The sequence below is a fragment of the Haemorhous mexicanus genome, chromosome 17 (genome assembly GCF_027477595.1).
Source record: "Haemorhous mexicanus isolate bHaeMex1 chromosome 17, bHaeMex1.pri, whole genome shotgun sequence".
NCBI classification, from domain to species: Eukaryota; Metazoa; Chordata; class Aves; order Passeriformes; family Fringillidae; genus Haemorhous; species Haemorhous mexicanus.
Genome location: NC_082357.1, coordinates 796,772 through 824,239, shown reverse-complemented (window position 1 = coordinate 824,239; position 27,468 = coordinate 796,772). Strand labels below are relative to the sequence as shown.

Below are 27,468 nucleotides of genomic sequence, written 5' to 3'. Positions count from 1 at the left end.
GTGGTTTCCCTGCGTGTCCCCTGCCTCCCTCAGTGTTCCTGCTGTGCTCCCAGAGTGAGGCTGTCTCACAATGGCAGTCTGGATCTGCCTCCGATTGACGTGTTTGTGCATGGAATAATCACAGCTTTCAAACAGCACTTCCTGTGTTGTGTGAGGTGACATTTGGAGAGGAGCAGCAGCAGCTTATTAAATTGAAACTAGGGGAGAAAAAAATCTACATGATGCTCGGAGTGCTGTTCTCTGGGTTGCCTCTTTCATGGAATGGTTTGGGTTTGAGTTGGAAGAGACCTTCTAAATCATCTTGTTCCGCACCCTGTCCTGAGCAGGGACACCTCCCACTGTCCCAGGCTGCTCCAAGCCCTGTCCAGCCTGGCCTTGGACGCTTCCAGGGATCCACAGGCAGCCACAGCTGCTCTGGGCACCCTGTGCCAGGGCCTCCCCACCCTCACAAGGAACAATTCCTTCCCAATGTCCAATCTAATCCTGCCCTCTGGCAGTGTGTGGAGGTGGCTTCTCTTCTGGTGGCTTGTAGTCCAGCCTGTGTCTCACCATATTCCATGTAAACCCCACAGCCTTGCTGGGTAAACTGGGCTGCACTGCTAAACTGGGGCTTAGGGCCATTATCTGCTTTAAACCCCAGAAGTGTTTTGCTCCTCAGCCCTGGTATAGTGGGATCATGGTTCTTCATGCTTGAAGGTGCTGGGTTTTTCAGAAATGAGAGGTGAAGGATGTTGCCTTGGTAAGAGGCTGCAGGAGGGGGAGAGCCCCTGGAGGCAGTCCTGTGAGATGCCCTTTTGGGCTAATAATTGAGAAGGCTTCAAGATTGAGGCTTTTATTGATTGTTTGTTGTGGCTTGAGCAGTGATTTTGGCTGAGGGGAGGAGGGGGGGCAAGCTCCAGATGTAAAGAGGAGATTGGCAACAAAAAGCAGGCGACAATCTGAGCTGAAGGGAAAAGAGTGCCACAGTGATATTCTGGAAACATCTCCTGTTGTTTTGTTGTTTTTTCCCTTTTGTTGCAATGAAATGTGGCCAGTCCTGCCCTGGGATCAGCAGCCCTGCGTGGTGCCAGCTGTGCTCTGCGACTGTCACCACTGTGGCAGTGTCACTGAGGTTTGTCCCTGGGGCTCTCAGCCCTGCTCTGCTGCATCCTGTTGCTGATGGCCATGGGCAGGTGGAGGAGGGAGGTCTGACTTCTGTCCTTCATGGGGCTGTTGATTTGCTGCTGGCTGTGCCATAAAGGGCTTTGTTTTTTTTTTTTTCTGTAGGAGAAGATGGCAGTAAATTCTTTTGTAATTGTTAACACTTGTTGATGCCTCATTTTTCCCATTCACAAAGCAAGACTTGAAGGCCAGGTTGGACCGGGGTTGGAGCAACCTGATGTGGTGGAAGGTGTCCCTGCCCACGGCTGGGGGTTGGAATGAAGTGTGCTTTAAGCTTCCTTCCAGCAAGAAGCATTCCATGATTCCAACTGTACTTGGCTGATTCCTGCCAGGAGATGCTGGGGACTTTGCATCCCTGGGTGGGCAGGTTGAGTGCAGGGGCTGTTGCCTGGGGCAGGGGCTGTGTGGGGATTTGTGGGAGGAACATGTCATCTGGGTAACTTCCCAGTGTCCGTACCCCATGGGATGGGGTGGGATGGATGTGGGACGGCCAGAGGGGGTCCAGGCATACCCACTGGGTATCCCCAGAGCTGGCTCAAGGCGTAGGACAGGTCTGGGTCACACTCTGATGGGTTCACATCTCCTTCTCCTCGGCAGGGGAGGCCTGGCGGCTGGAGGATGACTGCTCGGAGCCCCCCAGGGCCCCCCAGCTGGGCACGGCCGTGGAGGACGCCCCGTTCAGCTACTTCCGCACGCGCTCCTTCTACATGAGGAAGAGCCTGTCTGTGGACAACCACCTGGGCTCCCTGAGCTACCCCGTGCACCCGGCCGAGAGCAAGGCTGAGCGCGTCAGGACCAAGCTGCGGCGGCAGTTCGTGAGTATCGGCCCGGCCGGCCGCGCTCGCACGCGCGCGGCTTCCCAGGAACACCGACACCTTGGAGAGCTGTTTTTGTGCCCAACGTTAGTAAAACAACAGAAAGAGAGGCTGCTCCAGAGTGCTGGAGCAGATGGTGGTGACGGCTCGCTTTGCCCAGCCTGTGACAGAGCCCCTCTCCTGGGGGTCCTGTCCCCCTGGGTCCAGAGGGGCACAGGGTGGCTGCTGCTCAGCTGGGTGATGGGGGACGAGGGCCTGGACTCTGGGCACTGCTGTCCAAAGCATGGAGGTTGAAGGAGATTGAAAGGAGGAAATGAGTTTTCCTATCCTCAGCTTTGTGTCTGTAAGGAACTGCACCTTTCCAAAGGTTTGTCGGGGGCCAGCAGGGAGGGGCTGGGGCAACAAGGAGCCAGCACCGAGTCCTTGGGGCAGCTCAGAGCTTCCTGGCCCTGGTGGCAGGACAGCAGGGATGCGTCAGGGCTGCACCGCAGCTGTGGCCGCCTCTGAGGCAGCCTCTGATCAATGTTTAATGGGCTCTGCCTTTTCTCTTTCCCAGGGACACCCGAACCCCGGGGCTTGGGTGTCCTTCGCCCGCCTCGTTAGCGGCTCAGGGTTGTAATGAGGGCTCAGGTGCCGCGGGGGATGAGAAGCACTCGGTGTTGATTGGCAACGGCTGAGAGAGCCAGTACAATGGGAGTGGAGCAGGGAATGGGCTGAGGCTGCACAGCTCACCTGCCCCAAGCTGTGCACAGACTTCCTCTGCCCCAGAAGAAGGGCTGGTCCCTGGGGGGTCACATGTGCTGGAGGTTTCTCCTGGTGCACCCAGGCAGTGTCACAGCTGGGCACTGTGGGTCTGGGAGCTCATCAGGCCTGCTTGTGCCTGCATTGTTGGATGTAAGCCACTGCTTCTGCCCCTGGGAGGGCAGCTCCAGGCTCAGAGCATGTTGGGGACAGCAGTGAGGGCTGTGGGTGAGTCTCTGGGAGCTGCTCACAGTCCCAGCACTGCCAGTGAACCTTCTCTGTGGGAGCTGCTGCCTCGGGCTCAGGAAGCACTTGAAACCTCAGGGATGGCAGTGAGCACAATCAGGATGGGGCACCTGATGAACTGCTGAAAGATGTTGGAGATGTTTAAGATGAGGCGGCCCTGCTGTGGGGTAAGGAATTGTCTGCTTTTTCTGTCTGCCTGGTCTGTGGCTCCAAGCTGTACCCAGGAGAGACAGGAGGGCACTGAGATGTTGGGGACCATTGTCTTTCGGGGGTGTTTTCCCAGTATCTCTGTGGGACCTGTTCCCCGTAGCCTCTGTGCTGCAGTGGAGCTGGGCACAAATGGTGTGGAAGCACTTGGGTTTTAAGCACAGTGTCCTGGTACCTGCAGAGAACTGGGTTCTGCCCTTCCTGTGGGGCTGCCCCCATCCCTCCCTGCTCGGTGCCATGCCAGCACCTCTCTGTGCTGTCTGTGGCCACTTTGATTTGGCCTTTGACTTACTCAGGTGGTGAGGACCTTTAGCTTTCTTTGGTGTACCCACAGAGCTGGCTGTCTGTCAAGGAAGAGAGCAAGTTTTCTATGGGATGTGAGGTTTTTTTCCTAGCTAAATAATTTCTGGCTCATTCCATCATAAAAGTTGTTGCTGTAGACTCAGCCATGGGCTCTGACCTTGTGAGACCTGCTGAGAAAGGCAGACTCATCCTATTTGGAAAGGGCTTTCAGAGGGCCCTTCAGCAGTGGCAGAAAGTGTGGAGGAAGGTGAACTGGCAGCGCTTGGCTGAGGCTTGGGCCAGGATAGGATCAGCATTCCCAACACAGCCCCAGAGCCAGGTTTGTAAGTTCAAAGCAGAAATCCTGCCAAGCTGGGGAGATCATTTCCAAGAGCAGCTCTGGGCTCTGTGTGCTCCTATGGCTGGGTTAGTTGGTTTCCATCTCTGTGCTGGAGGTGTTGCAGCTTCCCCTGGGCTCATGTTGTGCCCTGGCCCTGTGTGACACCAGCTCTGCCCAGCCCTGGCTGGGAAGGAATCGCTGCCAGGTGGGATCTGCTCTCCTCGTGCATGGCACAGCACGTACAGGAGGGAGCCCAGTTTGCCATATCACAGTGGCTCATCTTTTAGGAAGAAGCTGGGTTCATTTTTCTGGGCTGTTGCACTTCCCAGCCTGTAATGTTGATTTCTGGCTTTGCTCTTTCCGTGCTGACAATCTGAGCCACCTTTGCTGTGTGATGCAGTTGCTTGGCTTGGTTTTAAGTTTCCCCAAAAATAGAATTTTGGGAATTGCTGAGAGAGGGGAGAGGCTCCTGAGGCTTTGGGTGGGACCCTCCCATGGCAGGGTGGATGGTGACAGGGCAGGGTTGCTGCCCACATGCATCCAGTGCTGTGTGGCCACCTCACATCCATGGGATTAGGTGCTGCCTAACAAAGGCTTTGTGCTGGTCATGGGCACCTGAGTTTGTCCAAGGGAAAATTTGCTATAATTTATGTGAAAATACTAGAATCTGGCTTCCCTGCTCCCCTGGCTATGACATGCTAGATGCTGCTAGGGCTGCTGAAGCATCTTCCAGTGCAGAGGGAGCACCTGCAAATCCAGCCTGGCCCCACAGTCCCAGAGCAGCCACTCCTCCCGTGCCTGCCTGAGGCCAGCACACCTGCCTTCCTCCCAGAGCACTGGGGAGGGTGGGATTTCTCCAGCCATGTTGCTAGTGGCATTTGTCTGCAGTCCCACTCTGCTGTGTGATGGATCTGCACATACAGATTACTGGAATTTGCATAATTTGAATTTTAAATGAATTCCAATTTTTGCGATTGTCAGAACGAGTTTTCTTTCTAATAAGCCTTTCCTTTTAACTCCTCCAAGGCCTGTAGTGCTGTCAGCATTCCTGCCTTGGAGACAGGGGAGCGGCTGATTGCTTTTGACATCTGTCTCTCACTCAGATCCCCTGCCTTGTCCCAGTCACTCCGGCTGTGACAGAGACAGCGACCATGGCCAGGCTGGGACCGTGCTCTGAGACCTTGGGCATGTTGTTCGGGGGTCACTCGGTGATGGCCAAGGGACTGTTTTGGTTTTGTGCCCAGCTGGCTCCTGAGATGGGAAGCAGGAGCAGGGATGGGACCTTCTGCAGTGTCCCTTGCTGGGGGAGGAGAAGTGAGGCATGGCTGAGTTACAGACTGTGCTGATCTCCTTGCCTTCACTGAAAAACTGGTCATTAAAGGCAGAATTAACCCTGTTAAACTCAGCATTAACCTTATGGAGCGTTAAAAGAGGTCACCAGGGCTGAGTCACTCTCTGTGGTGGCTGCTGGGGCAGTCAGTGCAGATTGCAGCAGGGCTCTGAGGGAATTGTGCTCTTCCCTTTTCCCCATGGGAATTTCAAGTTCTCTGTATCTAGGCCAGTCGTTCTGGCATTGCCCACTCATTTTGTGGTATTGTGGCACAGACCCTGCTGCCTCTGAAGAGGAGGAGCCAGCAGTGCCTGGGGTCCCACATGCTGACCCAGCTTGGTTTGAGGTCTCTACCCTGACCCCTCTGCTGCTCTGAAATGATGTGCTGCTCTCTGACTGAGCATCGTGGAGGAGTCACCCTGTTTGTGCAGGGGAGATGGAGGAGAGCAGCCCTTGGCATTCCCTGGTGCTGCCCCAGCTGCCCGGACACTTCTGCTCTCTGTAGTTCCTGCAGGTTTCAAGTAGGTGACTCAAGGTTGTATTGCTTTCCTGCCTCTGCACTAATTAATTTAACTCTGCACTCTCATGCACTAATTTATTTTCAAATTATTATTATTTGTGTATAGTATTTTTCCAGGCAGTGATTCTGATATGAAATGTCTGTGCCCTGCAGGAAACACTTAGACTCTGTTTGTCTTGGGAGTTCTACAGATGAGTTGGGCAGAGGAAATCCCTGCCTGACAAAGCAATGATGACAGAGACAAGGTGGATTGGGATAGCAGAGCCTGGGAAGGGAGGCAGTGAGGGGAGGAACTCGCTGTGTGGCAGAGACCTGGTCACACCTGGTGCTCACTGGAGTCACTGACAGCGCCTGGGCTGGCACCAGCTGACAGGTACCTGTCCAGGTTTTCCTATTCCAGTGAATAATGATCAACCCAGAAGTGCCTCCTGTCCCTGCTGGTCGCTGCAGTGATGTTGAGGAGTGCAGAAACTGCCTTAACCCAGACCAGCACCAGTCCATGGGGTAGGATTATCATGGTCTAGGTCTTGGGTGCCACATGGGCTGGAGACAAGGTAGGACCTTGGTAGAACCCATCTGTGCGTTATCCCAACGGTCTGGTCTCATTCCTAAGTGTGCAGGGACCTCCCCAAGCCTACTGGGTGCAGCCTGTTGTCTCCTGTGTGCAGCCAGGAGACGTCTCTGGGGTGATGCTTATGGTGACAGCAAGGTCATGTCACCCTGCCTTGATCCCTTTGGTCCAGTGAAATCCCCCTCTCTCCGTGCTGGTGGTGCCTCTCTCCTTGCTGTATTTTATTGGGTTCTGTTCTGACACTGCTACCCATGCACTCCCATACCTGATTTCAGAAGGGATCAGCAAACTGGCTGTGTCTGGAGTACAGTGTGATAAAAATAAATACATATATAAAAATAGAATCATAGAATCCTAGGGTAGTTTGGTTTGGAAGGAACCCTAAAAGCTATCTCATCTCAACCCCTGCCATGGGCAGAGACACCTTCCAGTACCCCAGGTGGCTCCAAGCCCTGTCCAAGCCCTGGCCTTGGACACTTCCAGAGATCGAGGGGCAGCCACAGCTTCTCTGTGTTGAAAAAATGACCATGTGAGAGCAGGTCAGCTGTGCTTGGTGAGGAGGTGGAGCAGAGCAATGAGAGTCATCCTGGAGCTCCACACAGACTGCCTCAGCTCCCAGAGCAGAGTGGCACTGACTGCCTGAGGGAGGTAATTGCAAAGGCAGGTGATGTTTGAGCTCTGTGCATCACTCCTGTGCCCAGCCCCTCCTCCCCACATTGCTCACTTGTTCACAGAGTGCTCAACAGAAAAACTCAAACCTGATAAACAGCGTGTTGCTGGAGCCAGAGAGCGACTCATTCCCTGGAGAGCAGTCCCTGGGAGCTGGGAAGAGGCTCCCTGTGAATCACCCCACTTTGCAAATTAGTGTGGGAGTGAACAGGCACAGCAAAGCTCGAAACCCAAACGTACCCGGCTCATTTCTCTGGTGAACGTGGTTTTATTTACAACAGCAGCTTGTGACGTGCCAGCTGGTGCTTTGTGGTGTCTGTAGGAAAGCAGGGCTAGCTCAGGAAGAGCACAGCGTGCTGTGGGACTGCTCTCAGCATTCCCACACAAAGGGAGATGTCTCCTGTGGGAGGAATTAGGAAGCAGAGGAGTGGTTTGTGGGGAATGCTGCAGGCCATGCTGGTAGAGGGGGGATTCTGGTGGGGTTGGGGACAGTGTGAGACATCCCACTTTGTCAAAGCCAGGCTGGGACCAGGTGGCTGTGACAGAATGAGCTGGGGTGGGTGAGGCTTCTCCTGTTTGCTGTGAGAGAGGTGGGCCCAGTGCTGGGAAGGTTTAAGGCACAGGAATCTAAAATTAACAGACAGAAGGTAAGGGATCCTGAGCTGGAAATTGGAAGAGGTTTGTTGCTGAGGACCAGGCTTTGGGTTTGATTTCAGTGCTGTCATTGCAGGGTGGGTGCTAGTGAGACTGACATGTCATTTCCCAAGAAAATATGCCAGCTGGCTTTGGTCCTAACCTGGCCTTTCTGTCAAGTTTTCATCTTCTTTTAGCCAGGGTCAGGATTAAATGTGTCAGATGGTATTTCTTGTTGGGACTCAGATGTTTATTAGTTCTTATCTCTGTGACAGTCTCACAAGCTGTGAGTTCTGCAGCACCTCACTCTAACAAACTAACAATGGAGCCCCATCTCTCTCTACAAGGCCTTTGAAGGCTAAACTGTCCAATTAAGAAATGACACCTAAATTATTTTTACTTTTAACCCAATAACCAACCACCCATGCCTGCAGTGTGGACTTTTTATCCAATCACACAAAACCACCCAAACCCATGGAGAAGAAGGTGAAGAAGCAGGATCAGCCTCCGCCCTAAAACCTCCATCTTGCTTTATATATATTACTGCATTCTAAACCCTGAAACTCTGAGTTTCCCACCCTGTGATATGGCACACTTCTATTCAAACTCCACACCCACAATCCCAGCTCTGTCATTCCATTTTGGAAACTTCTCCACAGCCTCAGGTCAATGCAGTGTTCTCTTGGGGGTCAGTGCCTGGCAGCACAGAAAGTCTCAAGTTCTCAGCAGCCAGGGTTCCATCACCTTTCCAAATAGCTTATGCAAGCTCCCACGACATAACCTCTAGATGCAAAATATAACAACCACAGTGAGAAACCACCACACTCCCTACAAACCTGCAGTGTTTGCTCCCTCTGCTGGCTTTGCTTGGGGAGGAGAGCCTGGATCTGCCTGCCAGGGGCTGGCCGTGCTGTGGAGCATGGGGCATCCCACAGGCCAGCAGAGAGACAAGCAGCAGCTTCAACCAGCCCCCAGTGCAACCTCCTGCACCCAGGTCGGGGCAATCCCAAGCACAAGCACAGACTGGGCAGGGAATGGATCAAGAGAAATCCTGAGTAGGACTTAGAGATGTTGGTGGCTGAGGGTTGGACCTGCCCTGGCCATGAACACCCAGAACTACCCAAGCCTGGGCTGATCCCCCAGCGTGGGCAGCAGGAGGGGGGGGGGGATTCTGCCCCCTCAGGTGAGACCCCACCTGCAGAGCTGCTGGAGTGAGTATAGAGGAGGCCACAGAGATGCCCCAAGGGCTGGAGCCCCTCTGCTCTGGAGCCAGGCTGGGAGAGCTGGGGGTGCTCACCTGGAGAGGAGAAGGCTCCAGGGACACCTCAGAGCCCCTGCCAGGGCCTGAAGGGGCTCCAGGAGAGCTGGAGAGGGACTGGGGACAAGAGATGGAGGGACAGGACACAGGGAATGGCTTCCACTGCCAGAGGGCAGGGCTGGATGGGATATTGGGCAGGAATTGTTCCCTGGAAGGGTGGGGAGGCCCAGAGCAGCTGGGGCTGCCCCTGGATCCCTGGCAGTGCCCAAGGCCAGGCTGGGCAGGGCTTGGAGCAGCCTGGGACAGTGGGAGGTGTCCCTGCCATGGCAGGGGTGGGATAAATTTTAACAGGCCTTCCACTCCAATCCAATCCATTCTGATTCTGTTTCCAGCCTCTGATGTGTTACCATTTATATTTCTGCACAAGGAACATCAAATGCTCAGCGAGCAGCAGGGCTGAGGAGGAGGGCAGAGTCATTTGCCAACTTCGAATTTTACTCTGCTTCTACCAGCGAGACTCACCAAAAATGTGCACCATGTCCTTTGGTTTGTGAAGTTTGTGTGAAAAAAGAAAATAACCACAGTGATTTAAAATAAGTGAGACACTGTTTTGTGAGCTGGAGTATTCCTCCTCCGTGGCAGGACTGGAGCCTTATGTGAAACTCAGAATTTTAGGGTTGAAGCTGCCGGCCTGTCTGGGCTTTTGGCAGTGCAGGGTGGGCTGGGGGGGCTTTGGGCTGCAGCCAGCAATGGTCCAGCTGTGTGGAAAATCAAATGCTTTTGGCTCCAACCTCCTGAGCATGAGGGCTTGTGCTGGCGCAACCCAGATCAGTGTCTGGTTGGTGTGAGGGGAAGCTTCAGGTTCTCCACCTGCCTTTGGCTGGTTGTCCCCTCCCAGCAGCTTGCTGTGATGGTGACAGTAGCCACATGTCTGCTGCTCAGGCCCTTCCTGGCCTTGACATCCAGCAGGAGAGGTCCTGGCTGCTGGGGCTCTTCCCGTTAATCCCAAAGTGCACACTCTGGTATGTTTTGTCATCCTGATTTCCCTTTCTTCTGGGGTTTACCACAAGAATGGCTTTGTGATGGCGGGTCCCTGCATCTAGCTGGGTCACTGCTCAGAGCAGGTGTACTAAATCCCATCCTCTGCTGCCCATGGGGCCCGTTAGTCCACCTGCAGTCGTTCCTCTTGTTTCCCTGGGAGATACGTTCCTCTGCTCTTCCTCTTGAGCCCGTTGCAGTTGTTTCCCAGATCTCAGAAAGGAAATCTGGCTGTTGTAATGTGTCCTCTTAGCTCAGACCCACAGTCTGCAGCTCTCGGGTGTGTTGCTGTGAGGGAGGCAGGTGCCCCAGGTTTGTGAGCAAATGGTGCCATCCCCATGTGCCTTTCCTGGGCCAGAGAAGCAAGTGCTTTGCCAGCCTGAGGTTTAAATCCTTCAGAGTGCTTTCCCTAGGAGCACATTCCTGCAGGGAGGTGCTTGTGCCTGAATAAGCCCTTTGGGACGTGGCTGTGGCCTCACAGAACTCAGGTGGGTTCAGCGGCAGGGCTGGAGCCCCTGCGTGCGGTGGCTGTGTGGAGGTGGCACTCGCTGTGTGCCGGGTGCGTCAGCTGCGGCTGCAGAGCCTCTCCCGGTGCAGCCTGCCTGGGACGTGCTGGACAAATCACCAGGGGGCTGTGGGGCAGTTCTCCCGGGAGGAACCGGAGCTCTGAGCTGCTGGCCAGGGCTGCAGCGTGGTTGCAGTAGCAGCTGAGCGCTGCCAGAGGTCTCTGCAGCACCGCGCTGCTGCTCCTCGGCTGCCCCGGCCTTCCTCCCCTCCTGGCCTGGCCTTCCTCCCCTCTCCTGCCCCGGCCTTCCTCCCCTCCCCTGCCCCGGCCTTCCTCCCCTCCCCTGCCCCGGCCTTCCTCCCCTCCCCTGCCCCGGCCTTCCTCCCCTCCCCTGCCCCGGCCTTCCTCCCCTCCCCTGCCCCGGCCTTCCTCCCCTCCCCTGCCCCGGCCTTCCTCCCCTCCTGCCCCGGCCTTCCTCCCCTCCTGCCCCGGCCTTCCTCCCCTCCCGCCCCGGCCTTCCTCCCCTCCCGCCCCGGCCTTCCTCCCCTCCTGCCCCGGCCTTCCTCCCCTCCTCCCCTCCCGCCCCGGCCTTCCTCCCCTCCCGCCCCGGCCTTCCTCCCCTCCTGCCCCGGCCTTCCTCCCCTCCTGCCCCGGCCTTCCTCCCCTCCTGCCCCGGCCTTCCTCCCCTCCTGCCCCGGCCTTCCTCCCCTCCTCCCCTCCTGCCCCGGCCTTCCCCCTCCTGTCCCGGCCTTCCTCCCCTCCTGCCCCGGCCTTCCTCCCCTCCCGCCCCGGCCTTCCCCCTCTCCTGGCCCGGCCTTCCTCCCCTCCTGCCCCGGCCTTCCTCCCCTCCTGCCCCGGCCTTCCTCCCCTCTCCTATCCCGGCCTTCCTCCCCTCCCGCCCCAGCCTTCCTCCCCTTCTCTGCCGGCAGAGCTGGACCTGCCCTGCTCTCGCTACAGGGCTCTGAGTTCTCAGCCTCTGCAGCAGGGCATTCCAGGCAGCTTTGAGTTGGGATGGACCTTAAAGCTCATCCCATTCCAGCCCTCCCTGCCATTGCAGGAGCACCTTCCACTGTCCCAGGCTGCTCCAAGCCCTGCCCAGCCTGGCCTTGGGCACTGCCAGGGATCCAGGGGCAGCCACAGCTGCTCTGGGCACCCTGTGCCAGGGCCTGCCCACCCTGCCAGGGAGGAATTCCTTTCCAATATCCCATCCATGTCTGCCCTCTGGCAGTGGGAAGCCATTCCCTGTGTCCTGTCCCTCCAAGTCCTTGTCCAAAGTCCTTCTCCAGCTCTCTTGTACCTCACAATTCCCCTTTCCTTATGCCTGGGAAGCTCCCACAGCACTGGGGGGTCACGGTGTCAGCACCCAGCGGTCACACCTGACTGCCCATCATCAGTGAGCATTGTCAGGGTTCTGTGCTGTCCCTGCACATGGAGCCAAGGCTCAGCTCTTTGCTGCTGCCCACTCTCCAGGGTGACCTGTGAGTAGTGGGACATGACACTGGTGCTCCTGGGGCGTGCTTGTCCTGCTGCAGGTCCCAGCACCTCATGCAGGGTTTGCTGCTAGCTGGGTATTGCTGATCTCAGCTGGGGCAGGAGGGACTTTGGGGATGTTGGTACAGACCAGAGCTCGATGTGAACATGGCTTTTTGTGGCACACAGACACAGAGCTGTCCCTCCTCCCTGCAGCTCCCGTGGGGCTCACAGGGACAGAGCTGATGTTCAGTAGCTCCCTGGCAGTGGGATGTGGCAGGACAGTGCTACCCTGCTCCGTGGGACACTGGCTTGTACAGGGCGGACCTGACGGAGCCACTGGGGTTGCCATGTGCCTCCTTTCCCCCTTTGTGGCACGGTGCCCACCCTGGCACTTGGGAACCTGTGGGCACCATGAGTTGGGGCACAGACTGGAGCTGGTTCAGCTCCTTGGGGAAGGCTGACAGTGGAAGGTTTGGTGGGGACTGGGCTGGAGAGAGCTCTGCCATCCCAGGGTCGCTGGCAGGCCCCCACAGCTTCTCTCTCTCTCCAGGTGGAGCCTGACACTTCCTCTGGAGCACAGCAGGGGCTTGGGAAGGAGCTGGCAGCGATCTCAAAGGGGACCTTGATGCTGGAGATCAGGTGGAGCATTTCCTGTGGGAACAGGCTGGTGTCAGGGCTCGGGTGTCACCTCCCTTGGACTGCAGCAGCAGCCTTGCTGCAGTTGGGAAGGATGGAAAAAGAAAAGCTCCTGAAACCTAAGAGCTGTTTTGCTATTTACTTTGGTTCTGGTTTTACTCCAAGAATAGAAACAAAGCGATGATTTGCATCACCAGGAGCAATTTGAAGAGGGAGGAGGAAGTGATGGGACCTCACTAGTGACAGGAATGTGCTGGCAGGAGGAGGGCCCGGGTGACAGGGAGGCGGTTTGACCTGGGGGTTCCTATTAGCATTTTATTCATCTCACTTGTGTTTTATTTTTTAATGGTGAGTTGGTGAGGTTCAGCAGCTGAGCCCTGTCTCTGTAAGGGAGCACTTGCAGAGGCAGAGGGTGCCCAGGCTGCTGCACAAAGGTGCCTTTGGAGGTGCCCCACTTGCATAATCAGGTCTTGATCTCCTGGAAAGAAAAGGAGATTTATCTCTCTCTGCATTGACTATTTACATGTGACATGTAAAGCTGGTTTTCCTCCTTCCTGGTACTGCAGTCCCATCTCCAGTCTGAGCCCAGCCCCACCAGAGGACTGAGAGCAGCCACAGCGGGATGGTGGAGGGGTTTCTGTGAGACCCTCAGACCCTGGGGGAGGGAGGGCTGGGATGAGGAGGGATGGGATGCATGCTCTGTGAAGCTCTTGATGCTCATTTAAAGGCAAGGGGTGTGTTTGTTGCTGGCCTGCTGAGCCTGTCCTTGTTGAAGCCTCTGGGCAGCCCAGGAGGAGAGGGCCTGGCTGGCACCCAGGAGCACCTGGCAGGGGAACAGGAAAGCACAATGATATTTTTGCAGGAGAGAATTTCCCTGGTTTTTGGCTGTTACAGAGGTGACTTTCCAAGGTAGAGAGGAGCTTTTCTGAGATGTCCAGCTGTCAGCATGACAGCATTCAACTTCTGGTTGTTCCCTGACAGAAGGCATGTCCAGCCTTGCGATAAGTTTTGGCACTTCTGGACAGTCTGAGGAAAGCAGGATGAAACGGCTGTCCTGGAATGACCCTAAATGCTCCCAGTGCCCCTGTGGGGTGGTGGGGGTCTTGAAAGACCCCAATTTCAGCTTGGGGTGTTGGGGTCTTGACACTCTTGTCCAGGCCCCTGTTACCCCCCAGGGAGAGAGGGGGGAAGCTGATTGCTGGAGCAGATCAGGGATGGAGCTTCGTGTCAGGAAGCTCCAAGGGACCCTGATAGGTCCCTGCTGGGCTTGGGCCCTGGTTCAGCCCCTGCTGCCTTCCCCTCTGGCAGTAACTGGTGCCCAGGGAGGAGGAGCCACATGCTGGGCTGTGGTACCTGGGAGGGAGCTGGGAGGAAGCTGGTGCCCACTCTGGCTGGGGTTTGTGCTGCTTCCCCTCTGGGGGTAGAGGTGGGTCATGCTCTTTCAATAATTGGCCTCTGCATCTTTGTGGGTGGGTTCCTCTTTCAGGCTTGAAAGTCAGCAGGAAGCCCAGCCCATAGCTCTGCTGATCATCCAGGTTTTGTCCAGATGACCATTCACTGGTCCATGTGGCCACCAGGTACCTCTGGTGACATCTGTGACATTGGCTCTGCAGCAATGTGCTGTACAGTGGGTGGTAGGATGGAGCACTGGCTGCCCCAGAAGTAGGAAAAACAGAGTCCTAGTGTCTGGTGCTGGCCTGGGAGTGGATTTGTTCTGACTGCAGCCCTTTGCTTGCTGTGAAAAGGCACCAGGCCCTTTGCCCTGGGACTGATCTTTGTGGTGCTCCAAAAGGAGCACAGGCAGCAGTTTCCTGGGAGCTTTTCCTGGGAGCCTTTCTGTTGTTGAGCCCATGGGAAGGATTTGGGCAGGAAGCAGGAGGTGTGCCTGGAGAGTTCCAGTGGGCTTCAGGTGAATCCAGCCTTTCCCCCAGAGCTCTCCCTGGTCTGTGGTTCTGTGTGCTTTTACCCAGAGCCTCAGGGTGACGTTTTGTTCATCTCACTTCTGGAGAGCACTCAAGAGGCTGCCCAGAGAATTTGTGGAGTCTCCCTCACTGGGTGTTCAAAACCCACCTGAATACAATCCTGTGCCATGTGCTCTGGGATGACCCTGCTTGAGCAGGGAGGTGGGACCAGATGACCCCTCCTGTGGTCCTTCCAACCTGAACTGTTCTGGAATACTGTGACAATACTGGTGGTCTGATGCAGCTTTCCAACCTTTCTGCATCGAGCCTGTGAGGAGGCACCTTCTCAGGAAGGTACAGCCCTTCTGCCATCCTTCATCTTCTCCCTGAGATTGCATCACCACCATTGCATGCCTTTGGATGTGATCCTGCACTGCCTGGTGTATCAGCAAAGCTGCTTTGGCATCTGGGAAGTCAAGTGGGCAAACTGCAAATCATCAGCTTGAGTGTTGCTGTGGGTGAATTAATAACAGGAGCAGCCCAGGACATGGCCTGCTCTGAGTCCTACAGGACACCTGGAGCTGGAGCAGCTGAACATGGCATGGCAAAGCTCTGTCAGCTGGGCACATCATCCTCGAAGTGTCAAAGCACCAAACAATCTGGGTTTAGTTCCTGGCACATTCAGAGATCAGAGTGTTTTCCTTACCTACCCTGGCATCCACAGATGGTGTCACTGAGCTCTGTGGTTGTGGTACCTGAGCTCCCTCGGGGGGGATGTCTGTCCTCCCTGTGGGGTGGCTGTTTGTCCAGCCAGGGTCCTGCTCCTGGCTGCCTGTTGTTGCTCACAGCGGTGGCTGGGAGAGCTGAGCTGCACCCTCTGTGTGTTGGAGCTGGATTTGCAGGGAACCCTCAGGAGCTGCGGTGGGGGGGAATGGATCTGCCCCAGCACACGTGCCCAGGCTGTGGATGGACCTGCTCACTCTCAGGGAGCTCCTTTCAGCTTTTCCAGGCTGAGCCTGCTCCTGCCAGGCCTGCAGTGCTTGAGACAGCAGCAGGCACAGCTTCCTCTGGGGTCAGGCTTTGTCCTGGGAGCATTCCGGGGCTCGGGTGGGCAGGGCTTGGCATGCAGAGTCCCTCTGCTGCTTTTCCATCCCTGCCACAGGTGGGTTTGGTTCACTCTCCTTGTCTTCTGTGTGTGGGTCCAACCAAAGCCCAGTTGCTTCCCTTAGGAGAGCACTGGGGAAGCCATGAGAGCCACCAAGTGTGCTGCAAAGTCTTTACTGAAGAAATCAATGTCCTTGCAGAGGAAGGGCAGCTTTTTCATCCTGACAAGGAAATAGATGACAAAATGACTGTCACAGAGTGGTGGTGGGGAATATCCTACGTCTGGAGACCTTTCAAACAGTGACAAGCCATTTTTTTTTCTGTGCAGGCCTCCTTGGCCACAGAAAGGCATTTATATCAGCAGCAAAGGCAAATCTTGGTCCAGGGATGTGGAGAGTTTTCTTTTGCAGGTTCTTTTTACATAGGGTAGACCTTTATTTAGTCTTGGTTTTGTTTAGCAGTTCCCATCACACACAGACTGGCACCCTCACACCCTTGGACATGTCTCCTTTCTCCAGGACCATCTCATGCCCCCACAGGCATCACTCCCCCTTCCCAAAAAGTTATTGTTCCTTGAAAACAGAGCAGCTCTGCTGGAATGTTAATTGGGGGAAGTGAATAACCAGGGCTCCCCTCTGCCTAACCTTCCCCAGCCCCCTCTTAATGAGCAAATTGCATTTACTTAGGCATTGAAGGTCCTGTCTCTGCTCCCCTGGGCAGACTGAAGTGTCCATTGTGCAGCTCTGCCTTGGGATTTGCTGCCATTTGTTCAAGGAATGTTTTTTTCAAAGAAAGGCAATTTTTAAGGAGGGTGGGAGGTACAACACCCCTTTCTCTCTTGCTGCAGGGCCAGATGAGTTACGGTGGGCAGAGGTGGGCACAGGAGTGGGTTTGTCTTTGGTGCTGTTCCCAAGGCCTGGCAGGGAGTGTGAGTGTTTCCCTGTCTTTTCTTGTTGAGGCCGTGGAGGAAGCAGGGGATGTGAAATCCAGTGACTGTAGTGGGAAGCAGATGGATCATGTGTGGGTGCTCAGGGTGCTGCTCCCTGCCAGCTGTGGGGCCTGGGCCCCCTCCCACCTCCTGCCAGCCCAGGCAGCATGGCACTGCATGGCTGGCACTGAGCATGTGCCTATGGGGAAAGGCTTTCCCAGTGAGGATGAGATTTGAGGCCATCCCTGAGAAGTCACCAACCCATCCCAGGGGGCTGTGGGTTGGTGTCTGTGTTTCTCAGTGGTGATTGCTCCATTGGGTGCAGCCCTGACAGCCCCAGGCTGTGGTCTGTGGCAGAGGGGACAGGTCCCACAGGTGTGCACAGCTGCCTGGGGAGCCCCAGCTGGGGGCTGGGCTGGGGGCAGCCATGGTGTAAAGGCTGCAGGCCAAGTTTGCCTGCAGGCTTGGAGGTGTGTTTATCCATGAAAGCATCAATATTTTTGTTTTCCTGCTCACTGGGCTTTGGATTCACCAGGTAAACCATTGGAAGGGTTTTAGAATCCCGGGATGGTTTGGGTTGAAAAGGATCTTAAATCTCAACTCATCCCACCCCCTGCCATGGGCAGGGACACCTCCCACTGTCCCAGGCTGCTCCAAGCCCTGTCCAGCCTGGCCTTGGGCACTTCCAGGGATCCAGGGGCAGCCCCAGCTGCTCTGGGCACCCTGTGCCAGGGCCTGCCCACCCTCACAGGGAACAATTCCTTCCCAATATCCCATCTAATCCTGCCCTCTGGCAGTGGGAAGCCATTCCCTGTGTCCTGTCCCTCCAGGCCCTCATCCAAAGTCCTTCTCCAGCCTTCCTGTAGGCCTTTCAAGGGCTCTAAGGTCTCCTTCTGGGGGTGACTATAGGGATGTGGATGCCCTTGGATCCAGCTCGTGCTGCTGATGTCACAACTGTCCCAGATGTCACAGCCCAGCTGGCCTTGGGCTCAGGACTTACCACATGTGGAGCCAGTGCTTTGCTTAGATGAAACTCTGAAATTTTAGTTACAGATGGGATTGGCTGATGGGGCATCTCTGGTGCTGTTTATTTTGACACTGAATTTGTCTTACAGGATGTTTGCACAGGTAATTCCAGTCCCAGAGCAGGCTCCTGTGATACCCTGCAGCTGTAGGGCTTGCAGCTTGTGGCAGAGAGGGGGGTCCTGGCATTGCCATGAGGTACTTCTGCCCAGAGGACCAAGGCTGATAAGTTGTAGAATCCTGGAGGCTCCAGACTGGTGGTAGTGGAGGGGAGAGTTTATTCCTGTCTGATTCTTTCCATTATAGGGAACTGGCCTTTTTTCTTAGGTACAGGGATTTTTATTGTGTCAGCATTCTGCATTTGCTGTTGTTTGGTGGTCCCAGGATTGACCTGGGGAGCTGATGTAATGTTTGGAGGGAGCTTTATCTTGGGGTCCTGGGGTGGAGGTGGAGGCAAGGGGCTCTCAGGAGTGGGCTGGCCCTGGAGCTGGGCTGGAGAGGGGGAGAGCACCAGGAGTGGTGCTCTGGGGGTCTTGGAAAGCTCAAAGATCCCCAGAGAAATGTCAGATATTGTGGGGGAGGCTGCAGAAGGGGATACAGAGAGTTTGCAAGTTTGAGGGCTCAGGTGATCCCTCTGGAACACCTCTCTCCCTCCATGTGCAAACCTGTTTGGGGATCATGGAATGATAAAGATTGGAAAAACCCTCCAAGGTCATTGAATCCAGCTGTTAACCCAGCACCATTGTGTTCACCACTGACCCATGTCCCCATGTGTCACATCCACAGATTTTTTTAGATTCCTCCAGGGATGTTGACTCGTCCACTGCCCTGGACAGCCTGAGCCGGTGCCTGACCACTCTTTACATGAAGAAGTTATCCCCAATATCCAATCTAAACTTCCCCTGGCACAATTTGAGGCCATTTCCTCTCATCCTTGTTCCCTGGGAGCAGAGCCTGACCCTGCCCTGGTTGGACCCTCCTGTCAGGGAGTTGTGGAGAGCCAGAAGGTCCCTGTGCAAGAGAAGAGGCTGGAGCCCTTCCCAGCGTGGGACAGTGGGACCCTCCCTTCTGGAGCCTGAGGGATGTAGATGCCCTGTTGGGATCCAAGTGCTGCACTGCAGTGGGCAGCAAAATGATTTTGTTTCTCCCACTGCATGGGAATATGAACACCGTGTAACTTTGAAGCTTGATGTGGAGCAGTTTGTTGTGACACAGGAAGCTGTTGCTGGGACTGACTGCTCCAGCCATGCCTTGGCACAGATTTTGATCTCCCAGGCTGCCAGGACTGCCCATGTGTCCACCTTGATGTCCCACCCACAGCCCCAGTGCAGCCTGGCAGACCAAAGGAGAGGCTGGGTGTGCTCTGGGAGACTCAAAAACCACTTCTTTCCCTGACTGGTGCAGTTACTTTTCTCTCTAAAGCTTGCACTTTGGAAGCACATCACCCTCACCCCATCACTTCTAGGCAGGTGATACTCCAGACCAAATGAATAATTCCCCAGAGGGGTTGAAGTTAAAGCAGATAATTCTGCAAAATAGCATTGGGTTGGAAACTGAGACCTCAGTCCAGATCTCTGACACGATGTTCTGCAGGATCTCAGGCCCTTGGAAAGCAAATTCCTCGTGATGTGTGCTGAATTTTGGCAAGTGGGCCTGGGAGGTGGTGAGCACTGCACAGCTCCCAGCAGCAGGAGAGACGAGGTTTGTGCTGGGCTGGTGCTCTGCCCTGTCTTGTACTCAGTGCCTGCCCTTTTCACAGAATCACAGAATATCCTGAGTGGGAAGGGACCCACAGGAATCATCCAGGGCAGCTCCTGGCCCTGCACAGGCACCCCAACAATCCCACCCTGGGCATCCCTGAGAGTGTTGTCCAAACACTCCTGGAGCTCTGGCAGCCTCGGGGCCGTGCCCATTCCCTGGGGAGCTTGGGCTGTGCCCAACACCCCCTGGGGGAAGAACCTTTCCTGATCTCCAACCTAAACCTGCCCTGGAACAGCTCCAGCCATTCCCTGGCTCCTGCCCCTGGTCAGAGAGAGCAGAGCTTGAAGCTGCCCCTCCACTGTCTCTCCTGAAGAGGCTGCAGACCTGATGAGATTCCTTCTGCAAAGCAGCCCCCTGGAAGCTCCAGATAGGTCCTGCTTCCCAGCTCACTTTCCCATTGCACTGATGGGTGTCACTGCCTGCCCCGTGTTGCTCACCAGCTTTGGAGCATCTGAGCATGCAGAAAACACCTGAGAGGCAGCAGAGGCAGGTGTTCGATGCTTGGGAAGGGTCCTTAGCCTGCTTGGCAGCAGCAGCCCCTGCAGAACCCCTCTATAGCAGGGCTGCTGTTTGGTGTTGAGTGTAGCAGCAGCAGTGCCCACCTGGGGCCTGGCACCCCCTCCCTGGCTGCACATCCCTCTGGGAATCCCTGCCCGTGGTGCCAGCCCCGCGCCCTGCCCGGCCAAGGCTGCACAAAGCGAGAAATTCCCATCTTCTGTGGGGATTAAACCCCGTGTTTTTCCTTCCCAGCTCGAGTGTCTGTGCAGCTCCAGCCCCTCTCTGTCCCCAGCCTTTCCTTCCCTCCAGCCCTTGCCCCCATCCCTCTCCTAGTCCCTTTGCTCCCGTCTTGCAGCCGCCGCTCCCTGCTCAGTGCTGGGCCAGCTTTGTCAGAGCAGGGAGAGGTGCAGGCAGCATTCCCATGTCTGGGATTCAATAGGAGGGCCACTGTGGTGGCAGGAGGAGGTGTCAGCTCCTGGCTTTACCCATCCCCTCCTTCTTTCAGTGTAAAGGAGGGAGAGCAGCAGCTGAAGCAGACCGAATTCTGGGCCTTGTCTGTTGCGTTTGGAGACTCTTTGTTGTTCATGTGTTGCTGATTTGTATATTCATGATTAAACCTGCAGCTGTCCAGTGCTGGGAGGATTTGGGATGAATTAGAATGACAAGAGACATGGTCTTTACAAATAAAGTAATCATTTCTCCCTGCACTTCACATTCATCCTCTTTCAAAGGGTCTCTGTGTGACGCAGATTTGCTGCACTTTGATGCCGGGACTGCTGGGAGATGTCTGGATCTTGCAGTGCTCTTTATTCCCGTGGCAGCCGTGGGTGCAGTGACGTGGGAGGAAGGGGCAGTGTGTTAAATGGTCTGATAGTTTCTAATGGTGTCAAATTCTGCCATTTAAATTGGGAGTTTCATGCTAGAGAAGAATTGAAAGGGGAAGATGGGCGTGAAAATCGCTGCCGTGGCCTCCGTTCCTGCTCAGCGTCCCTGTCGGGTGCTTGTTTATGAGCCTCCCTCCCCATGGCCCCACTTCCCCTCCCACTGGAGCTTAATCCTCTGCCATGGCATCCCTGTGTTGCCATGGAAATTGCCATCTGCCAGGCCGGGCGCTTCACCTCTGCCTGCTGGAGAGCAGGAGCTGGGGGTGACCCAGTGGGGAGGTGGCACGGTTCCTGCTGGACCTGTGGTTGGGACTGTGGTGGCTGGAGGTCAGCACGTGCCCTGCAGCAGCAGGGGACTGGGACACAGGTGGCATCAGCAGTGTTCCTATCTGGCATGTTATAGTTAGGGCTTTGACTTTTTGTTGGTGTCCGAAGTTTAACAGTCAGGAGAAGTGGTGGCCCGTGCTGCTGGTGGCAGTGTGGGTGGTCGGTCACTCCCTGGCTCCTGTTTTCCCATGACCAAGCAGTTCTGCCTCCTCCTGTTCCCAGGAGCTGTACCCTACATCCACACTGCCATTGCCTTAGGGTGAGATTCTTCCAGTAATCACCCACAGCTCATGCTGAAGGTTCCTCAAATGACTGCAGCTTCTGGTCCTCACCCTCCTGGAGTCTGAGAGTGTGAGCTGTTTGCTCATTAAAAATGGCCCAGAGATGCCTGGGACCTCTCCACTGGGTGCTGGGCAGGTTCCTGGTCCCTTCCCAAGGTGGGGATAGGGGCAGTTGCTCGATTTTCCTGGCATGGCATGAAGGATTTGTGTGGGAGTGGTGGCAGAGGGCAGGTGGAGCTTGGGATGAGCCCTGGCCCAGGGCCATGAGGGTGGTACAGGAACCATATTCCCAGGGCTTGGGGACCTGCCTGCCTGGGGTAGCAGAGGGGTGTGGATGTGATTGAAGGGTTTTGGTGTTGCATGTGTTTTTCCCGAGCTCCAGTGAGGAGTGTTGAAGCCCCAGGAATTCCATCATGGGAGGAGGGCTCAGTGAGGGACTTGGGGTTTCTGTGGGTGCCTCTGTGGGGATGGCTGGGAGCTCTCAGGGTATCTCTGACTGTCTTCTGCTGCACGGTGGTGGCAGGGGGCTCGTGGGCACATCTTGCAGGAGGTTGGTGGTCGTGCCCAAAGGCCTGGGCAAGGGCAACTCAACCATAGCTGGCACAGGCTGTTGTGGCACTGGTGGGTGACAGATACATGGTACAACATTAACTTAGGCACCAGGGCTGGGTGGAAGGAGATCCACTGGGTCGTGGCCTTAGCGGTGTCCAAGGCTAGCCTGGACAGGGCTTGGAGCAACCTGGGATAGTGGGTGGTATCCCTGTCCATGGCAGGGGTGGAAAGGAAGGAACTTTAAGGTCCTTCCAGCCCAAACCATCCTAAATGGATGGGATTCTAAAGCAGAAATGGGTAGGGCTGCATGGAAAAGCTGGAAGTCACTAGTAGGTAGGACAACGTGGAAAGTGCTTTTATTTCTGTGTTTTCTAATTGAAAGCCAAACAGATTGCAGTTTTACAGTCATCCACCTGATTTAAATGAGACCATAAAACATCACCATCTCCCAATAAAAAGCTTTTGACAAAGTTGCTCCAAAGCTCCCAGGAGCGAAAATTCTCTTTGAATGACGTGCTAGACACACATTTGGGAAGAGTGGGTTGAGTAAATCTCCAAGCTGTTTTTTCCCCCTTTAAATAGCACATTTGGAAGATAAAGAAGTAGAAGAAACATTATTTGATAGTAGGTCTGTTCCTGGAGGGAAGCACATGGAGCAATGGGGTGTTTGCTGTGCCTGTGGTGTGGAGTTGGAAGGATCTTTGGTGGGGAGGGCTGGGCAGGGCTGAGATCTTCATCCTCCTATTTAGGCAGCACATGTGTTGTTATTAGAGGCTGGCTTGGGAAGCCATAAACAGAGCAAAGTTTTCTTTGTTGCCAACCCAGATGAGATAAAATAGTTTTATAGAGATTTATGGGGATAATAAAGTATGTAGGGAAGTTTATGACATGTCTAGCTGTGATCAGTGAACCTTTAAAGGGTTTATTGGGCAGGGATGTTGTCTGCCACGGACAAGCCTTGCGTGGTGTTGGAATAGTTGGAATTGTGCTGTTGGTGTAAAACATTTTGATTTAAGTCATGTATTTGCCTCTTGCCAGAGCCTCTCCATAAATGAGCCTGGCAGAAACTGTGCACGGGGGGGGACTGGTGGCCAGTCACCTCCAAATTTTCATCCAAACAAGAGATGAAGCTGAGGGAGATCAGCTGCAAGAACACATCACTGAGCACTTGTGCAGAATAAGGCTGTGTCAGCTTCTGGTGCTTAAAACTGGCATAAACTGAATTTCTGTCCCTAATTCAGTTTCTGATTGCCTAGATGAGCATGAGTCCTTCTGCAAATAACCAAATAATACCATAAATAAAGTCCTGCCTGTCCTGGAAAAGAAAGCACAGGAGTGGGAGATGTGTAGGTTGTGGGAGTGCAGGACATGGCTGCTGTGGGAGGATGCTGAACTGAGCATCTCTTGCTGCGCCAGGGGAGCTCAGATGTGAGAACAATCTGGGATTCTCCATGTAGGAACCTGGACCTGTGTTGCACAAGAGATCTGAGAGTGAAACCACCAGCTGGGAGACCTGAAATGACAAATGTGCATGGTTATGGGAGAAATCCCAGCTCCCCTTTTACTTGTAGCAGAGTACCACCCAGATACTACAGCTTTGCACAGACTTGGGCTGCTAAATGGTCTCTGAACTCTGGAAGTGAAGGCAGCCTGTGTTGGGTTTTAGGCAGGTTGTGAGTAAAAGAATCTGCTTTACAGTTAATTGACCACAGGAGTTGAGAGGTGACTTTGGAATGGGTCTGTGTCCTGAGGTTGTCCCAGGTCACTGCTTGCTGCCCACCAGCAAGGTCCCAGTGGGACCCCCAGGCTCTGCAGCAGCCTGGCCACATCAGCTCTCGCCTTCCTCATCCATGTTCCATATGCAACAAGCATTAAGTGTCATTCATTGCTTTGATTCTTGCCTGCAGCAAGATTTTATGGGGAGTTGTGTTCCTTTCCATCTCTTGCTGTCAGTCTGTGTGGAGCAGAAGGGAACTGGGAAGAGAAGAGGCTCCTGTGGGGGTGGCAGGGCTTCCCCTGTCGTTGAGCTGAGCAGTTACCCCAGGGCAGAGGCGTGGGTAAGTCATGGGGATGGAGTTAGTCTCCAGTTGTGTTCCCAAATGCAGGCATGTGGCCTCCAGATCTCCCTACTGCTTTTCACCTCACTTGTCCTTATGCTTGGTGCCTTAGGGAACCTTTTTCTTCTGTATTTTTCAAGCAAGGGAAAGCTGGCCCTGATGTCCCCAAACTGGGGAGTGATTTTAGATCACGTTGTCATTTCTGCAGGGGGCTTTGCACAGATGGTCCCTCCCTCTTGCACCCACTGCTCCCCCAGGGCCCCTCAGACAGCGATGGCCTGGTCAGTGCTGCCTTCCCATCAGCTGGAGCTTCCCTGCCCTCACACTGTGCTCCTGCAGCTCTGCAGAATTCGTGCTGCCTGCTCCAGGCAGGATGCCTGCTCCTGTTGTTCAAGGAGAATAAGATATCTTTAGTTTTCTAAGCACAAAATCGATTTACATGAGATTTCCCTGTAGCTCTGGGAGGTGAGCTCCACTCGTGACCTGCAGGCTGCCTGGAGATGGAAGCAGACGTGCCCTGTGGGGGGTTTGACAGTGCAGGGATGGAGCCACTTCCTCTGAGCCTGGCAGGGCTGAGGCAGGATGGGCTCCACAGGAATGGTCTACTGTGCAGCTGGGACCTGAGCACTGGCCAAGGGAGACAGAATTATGGATTGGTTTGGGTTGGAAGGGACCTTAAAGCTCATTTCATCCCCTCCCCTGCCACGGGCAGGGACACCTTCCACTATGCCAGGGTGCTCCAAGCCCTGTCCTGCTGAAATTAGATCCAGTATATGTCCGGATGGGGTTGCCCAGGCTTGTCTAGCCTTTGCTGCTCGACTGAAAGGCGGCACTGGGGTGGTTTCACCTCACAGACACCTTTGGCTAAGCTGGAGGCTGCAGCTGGCACTGGAGACAAGGTCAGACATGCACAAGCCCCGGTTTACCTCTGTGCAGGTGCTTTAAGGTGAGGTGAAGGAAGGAGTGGATTCTGCCAGAGTTTCGATCCAGAGTTTATTCGGATGGCAGGCTTCTGAATCCCATAACAACTACTAACAGAGTCCTGAACCGCGTGGTCGCTGGCTCTTTTAACCCCCGGGAGAGAGGGAGGGGAGGGGTAAGGAACCCACCAACCAGGTACAGGGTGGGCTGTCTCAGGTGCAAGGGACACCTGGGTGGGCCAATGGACCCCCAGGGTTGCAGGGCATCTTTTGAACTCTGCCAATCACTCGATGCCCCTCTGGAATGCCAGGATTGACAGACAGCACCCAGCAGAGGTCAGGGCGGGGAGAGGGGGAAGTGATTGACAGCTGGGAAAGGACAGGATACCTGGGACAAACTATGACATCACACTGCTACACTGCCCAGCCTGGCCTTGGGCACTGCCAGGGATCCAGGGGCAGCCACAGCTGCTCTGGGCACCCTGTGCCAGGGCCTACCCACCCTCACAGGGAACAATTCCTGCCCAATATCCCATCCAGCCCTGCCCTCTGGCAGTGGGAGCCATTCCCCCTTGTTCTGTCGCTGTCTACTCACATGGAAAGTCTCTCTCACTCCTTTTTATAATCCCCCTTTAGGCACTGGAAGGGGCTCTGAGGTCTCCCTGGAGCCTTCTCCAGGTGAGCACCCCCAGATCTCCCAGCCTGGCTCCAGAGCAAAGGGGCTCCAGCCCTTGGAGCACCTCCATGGGCTCCTCTGGATTCACTTTGAGCAGGTCCCACACACGGACACTTGAAGGGTCTGGCTGGAAAGGCTCTGGGTCTAGAAGGCCTGATTCTCACTCTAAACTCTGCTTTCTTTTATTTTTTTTTTAATGAACGTTCCCTTTCTCTCGCAGTACACAAGGATTGTATGAAATGCCTCCTGTGTGGTGGTCCCTGCAGAGGTTCAGTGTGTGCCCTGTGAGAAGTGTGGTGGTGGTGGTTTGCTTTGCTTATGTTGTCACATCTTCCTTCAGTTATGGGATAAATATTAACACCACAACCACCCACTAACTAGGCACTGCCTGCCATGGCTTATCATCCCAGCTTGGGCTCTTGGAAAAACTTTACAACACCCTTAAGTTTAAAACAAACACACGTGAAACCCAGTCTCTCTGGGTCAATTAGGGCTGACCAGCAAATGTGTATTTCATTACCCAAAAAATGCTGGTAGGCCCAGCAGAGTGAGTGAGCCAAGGGGAAATAGACCTGCAAAACACTTTGGATAAAATACAAAAGTGTTTTTTATTTTTCCACCCCTCCCCTTTCTCTTCTTGATTTCTCCTGCCATGAATTCCTGGGTAAAGACTTGCATTTCTGAGGGAAGCCCGGGCGCCAGGCTGGGAGACGGATTGCGCAGCCCAGGCCCAGGAATGGCAGGAGTGACCCAGTGGGCAGTCAGAGAACACACTGTGTTTTATTTCTATTTATTTTTTCTTCTTAATGGTGTCAGTGCTTGGCTCCAGGTGCCTACATGGGAGAGCTCCTTGGTGTTGTCCCTCCCCGTGGTTCAGAGTCCCGTCAGGGTCCTGCAGCGAGAGCAGAGCTTTGCTGGACTGGTGTCCTGGGGAACGGGGACAGGACAGGATAGGGTGTTCCTGCTCTGGGTGGGGTGCTTGGCACAGCAGGGACCTGCATGGCTGGGGACCACGGAGCTTGTCTCTGCCTGAGTCTGGCTCATCCACCACCAGGAATTCTGTTTTCACCTCTGTAAATGGGAGGGAACAGTTTTAAACTAAAAGAGGTGAGATTTAGATGAGATACTTGGAAGAAATTCTTGGTTGTGAGGGTGGGGAGGCCCTGGCACAGGGTGCTCAGAGGAGCTGTGGCTGCTCCTGGATCCCTGGAAGTGTCCAAGGCTAAGTTGGTCAGGGCTTGGAGCAAGCTGGGTGTCGTGGTTTGAGAGGAAATGAGTTTTTTTTGAGATAGTGTGGTCACGCCAATGAGTGTTCAGATTTTAATACTGGCACCTGGTTTGTCCACTGAGGGCATGGATACGCCTCTGAGAACACAGGGAGTTAAAAGTTTCTCCCAGGGGAAACTCTCTTTGGGTTCTGGTCCTGGAAGAGAGCAGACCTTCCCCTGCCTGGCTCCGAGCTGGGCAGAGGGGGATGGGAGGGGAGGCCATGTGGCTGGAGGTAAGCCAGGCCTGGGACAGAAGTGAGATTCGAAGGGTAGAGGAGCACTGCAAGGCTTCGGGCAGCCATCCCCCATCCTCCCCCATTTCCCCCCCCGGAGGGAGAGAGAGGGAGAGATCCTGTGCCTGTGATAGCACGGCTGGAGTGAAGGAGAAGGGGGGGGTGCCCAGCAGGGCAGCCAGCCATGGGAGTTCTGGACAGGCAGAGCCTGGGACTTTTAACCCTTCTTGTAGATGATAGAAACCTTGCAAATGCTGGTCTTCCTGGAGTTAGTGAAAGGTGTTGAGAGAGGCTCAGAAGAATCCTAGGTGGGAGGAGATGATGGAGTGGCCTTTGGCTGGACTTTTCTTGTATAGCCATGGGCAGAACCACTTGTGCTTCTGTGACACAGAGACTGCATCTAGGAGAGGCAATGGCTCAGAGCCAGGAGAGTGCAGTGATGTGAAAGTGTGTGAACAGAGACGATGGGTGAGGAGGGTGGTGGTGGTGCCCTCCGTCTTCACAGCAGAAGAGGAGGAAGATGATCTCTGTTCAAGAGACCCCTCAGCCCCAGGGGGTGAAATTTGGGGGGGGACAGGTGTCCCAAAAGGAGAGAGACTGTGCTCTTTTTAGAACTAGACAAAGCATCCT

At 54.9% G+C, this 27,468-nt stretch overlaps 1 protein-coding gene across 7 annotated transcripts in view; it reads left to right on the top strand.

The window, feature by feature from the left end:
• LOC132335131 (ankyrin repeat and fibronectin type-III domain-containing protein 1-like) overlaps positions 1-27,468 on the top strand; it is a 260,717-nt gene that overhangs the window by 83,312 nt on the left and 149,937 nt on the right. For all 7 annotated transcript variants that reach the window (XM_059861329.1, XM_059861330.1, XM_059861327.1 and 4 more), the window contains one exon: positions 1,759-1,976. In XM_059861329.1, the coding sequence (XP_059717312.1) occupies positions 1,759-1,976 (218 nt within the window). The remainder of the gene's footprint in view (positions 1-1,758; positions 1,977-27,468) is intronic.